Genomic DNA, 3,724 nt, shown 5'->3' on the forward strand with positions numbered 1-3,724 from the left:
TTAGGTTTACTTAATTACAGAGTCTTACTATCAAAAATAGTTCTGTAACTTAAAAGAAAATACTTTCTTTGGTAATATTAGATGCCATTTCTGATCAGCGCCCATAAAAGCTCTTTAAAAAAATAAAACAATACTTCAAGATAGAGATATACAAGTCTCAAAGAATTGTCATGTAAAAACACACAGGCCCCTTCCTTTTTCTGTTCATAAAAAAAGCAGGCTATCTCTACGCAGTCTCTGCAGCTCCAAGGAATTTCATTTCTGTGGCTGCCTTCCGTGGGCCGGCTGACCCACCCCTCTTTCGGAATTCTGCCGCGATTTCCTCGAAGGACTTCCCTTTGGTTTCTGGAACTTTGAAATATGTAAACAGAGTGAAGGCCAAGACCACTCCAGCGAAGAGGAAAAACACATAAGGTCCACAGAACTCCTGCATGGAGAAGAAACAGAGTCCCAGTTAGCAGTCTTTGGGCCCGATCTTCCCGGCAAAGTAAGTTTGCACGACCTTGGGCTGCTTACCGCGACGTATGGGAAGCACAGAGCGACGATGAAATTGCAGGTCCAGTTGCTGAATGCCGCTATGGCTAAAGCCGCAGGGCGTGGTCCTTGGCTGAAAAATTCGGCCACCATGAACCAGGGGATGGGGCCGGGCCCAATTTCAAAGAAGCTGACAAAGAGGAAGATGGCTACCATGCTCACGTAACTCATCCAAGCGAATTTATTCTGAGAAAAACGAAACAACAGTAGAACTGGGATCGTTGGCCGCGTCTTCCTTTCGCTAAGTAGACCCTCCCTGAGTGTAACGGTAACATGGCTCTCTTCCTGGTGACGATGTGCAATTAAGTACAAGTTATTCTAGTTGGAGACAAGTTTGTTCTAGACTGAGTCATCCTAAATCTTTTGAGCCCTGTTACAGGGAAATCCTGATTAGGATTTTATATGATTCTTAGTCACCCTTTTCCTGTGAAAGAGGCAGGATGAGGATCCAGTGACCTTTGCTCCTACTAATACCTAGGGTGCTGGGGAGGGTGCATGGGAAGTAGTGCTTGAGGGTGCTGGGCTGGGAGGGCCAGATCCTTGCCCAAGGTCACACCGGCCGCTGCTAGCAGAGGCAGCATTGCAGCCGGCTTGGGGCTGACCCCAGAGCCTGCCTTCTGAGCATTTGTTACGCTGCCTCCCTGGGTAATGGGGGCAACTTACTTGCGGATGTTCAGTCTTTAGCCCCTCCACCCCCTTCCCAAACTAGTTATCTCTTCTTTACGTTTCTCCTTTGTATTGTATGCTGTTTCTCTGGCTTTACTTTGTAAATCATTCTCAAGGTTTTTTTTTTTGTTTGTTTTTTTTTGACATCCAAAGCACTTCAACATGGAGCACAGGATTGCTATCCTATGGTAACCAAAAATGTCAGTGGCACCAAACTCACCAGGAGCACGAGTCCCACAGACATGAAGACGGCACAGACACACATCCCGCTCATTCCAATCAGAAACAGAGAGCGCCGCCCCGCCTTCTCCACGAGGAACACCTAGGAGAGTTTTAAAACATGTAGGCTTGATGCTTAAAGAGTTTTGACTGACAAAGAGGTCATTTTAACTTATAAAGCTGGAAAGTGGCAGTTTTATTATCCCATTTTATGGATGTGGAACTGAGAAAGGGAGTGACTCTTGCCTGAGGTAGCAGAACTGGTCTAGTGACTAGAGGTTATTAACAAACTAGAGGCCCGGAGCACAAAATTTGTGCCGGGGGGAGAGGGTCCCCTCAGCCTGGCCTGCACCCCCTCGCAATCTGGGACCCTTCGGGGGATGTCTGCAGGGATGGGGCCTAAACCAGCTGTTGGATATCCCTCTCACAATCCGGGACCACTGGCTCCTAACCGCTCACCTGCCTGCCTGATTGCCCCTAACTGCCTCTGCCTCAGCCCCCGTGACCTTCTGTCCTCTGGCTGGCCATAGGCAACCAGGACCTGGGCCGGCTTTGCCCAGGCAGGCACCTGGGACCCTGGTCAGGCTTCACCCGGGCCAGCACCTGGGACCCTGGTGGCTTCGCCTGGGCCCCGGCTTTGTCAGGAAGGATGTCTGGAATAATGTCTGGAAGACTTCCAGTCTATCCAGTCTAATTAGCATATTACCCTTTTATTAGTATAGATACTTGGTTCATTTAGTGACAGTGATTTGAACATGGCATTCTAGAGAAAGAACCACAGTGTTACCACCACTCTATGATTCTCACTTTGGGCATAATATTAAGAGGCCATATATCTTAGATATCTTCCAATGGATTTCCTATATGTTTAAAATGACATTCGTTTCTCTCCTGGGGGTTTGTGCACTGCAGACACCTGAAACAGTTCAACTGTTGAGGTGTCAACTATTCTCATCCAACTTTCTCACTGCGAATGAAGTCAAATTATGACCACGCACCTGGAAACATATGGAATTTGATAACTTTACCAAAATAGCCAGGTCTTCATTTTTCTGGTGTGCCCAAATGTACATGGTGCTGGGAATGAACTATTCATTGGAAAAAGGTAAGACTTTAAAGCAAAAGTTTAAGTGCTTTCTTTTTCTAAGTCTGGAGATATGTCACTGATTCTTTTGGGCTTGGGGACCTTTGCATTAGTGGTTAAGATTTACACTTAGCCGAGACCAGAGTTTGTTGGATAGAGTCTTGCTTAATCCTTAGGAGACTGGCAAGGTTGGTGAATTACACACATGAAAAACTACCTGTCATATTTTCTCACTCTGGTGAGTAAATTGGCTAGGTTCATAAATCCACCATGTATATCTATAGCAATCAAATACCCTTAGCACAATGAGCTCTGGCTCTGAAAATATCTAAGAGATATTTCTTTTCACCTACAGTGAAAGCCCCTTTCATCTGAGGCATTTTGTAATCAGAGTTTAAAATCATTTCAGGATGATAAGCACAGAGCCCACATTTAGTTGTTGAGAAGTAAGTGAGAGAAAAAAAATACAGGTTCATAAAATTTCTCACTCTCTATTTGACTCTTTAATCATGACTTTCAAAGTTAACTTGATGACACCATGTCAGGCTATCAAGAAAATGGAAGGATTTATTTAGGAACAAGGGCTTTTATTATGTTTTTTTTTTGTTGTTGATCTTTCTGTTTCTGGACATTTATTACCAACAGGGTAATAAACTCTAAAACTAATGCCTTGAAAATTGAGTCAGACTCCCTTTTTGAGGCAAGGTGAGTGCGCAGGGAGGAATGTGATACAAGGTGAGACTTGGTCAGGGGCTGGAGATATATGCTGACCTTAACTCTCCCCTTTGTCCCAGACAATGTGCGTCACTCAGATCCTGGAAGCCTACTTAGAGTTTAGTAGCCACCACTTCTCCCCCAGACCCAGCATGCCTTCCTATTCCTGTCATATTTCTTCCTGTTTTGTTTTTCTTTCTTAAAATTACAGGCTCTCTTCTCCCGGCCCATTAGTGTGGAAGAAAACATGGAATGTAGAACATCATTCAAAATGGAGTCAGTAAAGTCTCTCTCTTTTCCAAAATACTCATTCAGAAAAAAATGAAAAGAAAAGATGGATTATGTTCCTTCCAAGTTGTTGAAACATTAATATATTATCAGTACACTAGAGGCCCAATGCATGACATTTGTGCACTGGGCGGGGGGAGTCACTCAGCTCAGCCTGTGTCCTCCCACAGTCTGGGACCCCGAGGGGTCCTTAGCGCTGCTGAGGAGGCAGGAGAGGCT

At 45.0% G+C, this 3,724-nt stretch overlaps 1 protein-coding gene across 3 annotated transcripts in view; it reads right to left on the reverse strand.

Annotated features, from left to right (window-relative positions):
- Nucleotides 1–208: 208 nt before the first annotated feature.
- SLC2A2 (solute carrier family 2 (facilitated glucose transporter), member 2) overlaps nt 209–3,724 on the reverse strand; it is a 25,887-nt gene continuing 22,371 nt past the window's right edge. For all 3 annotated transcript variants that reach the window (XM_015564175.1, XM_006764104.2, XM_006764105.2), the window contains 3 exons: nt 1,421–1,522; nt 517–720; nt 209–427 (listed from right to left, as the gene is read on the reverse strand). In XM_015564175.1, the coding sequence (XP_015419661.1) occupies nt 227–427; nt 517–720; nt 1,421–1,522 (507 nt within the window). In that variant the 3' untranslated portion in view covers nt 209–226. The remainder of the gene's footprint in view (nt 428–516; nt 721–1,420; nt 1,523–3,724) is intronic.

The sequence above is a fragment of the Myotis davidii genome, unplaced genomic scaffold, assembly GCF_000327345.1.
Source record: "Myotis davidii unplaced genomic scaffold, ASM32734v1 scaffold115, whole genome shotgun sequence".
Classification (NCBI taxonomy): Eukaryota; Metazoa; Chordata; class Mammalia; order Chiroptera; family Vespertilionidae; genus Myotis; species Myotis davidii.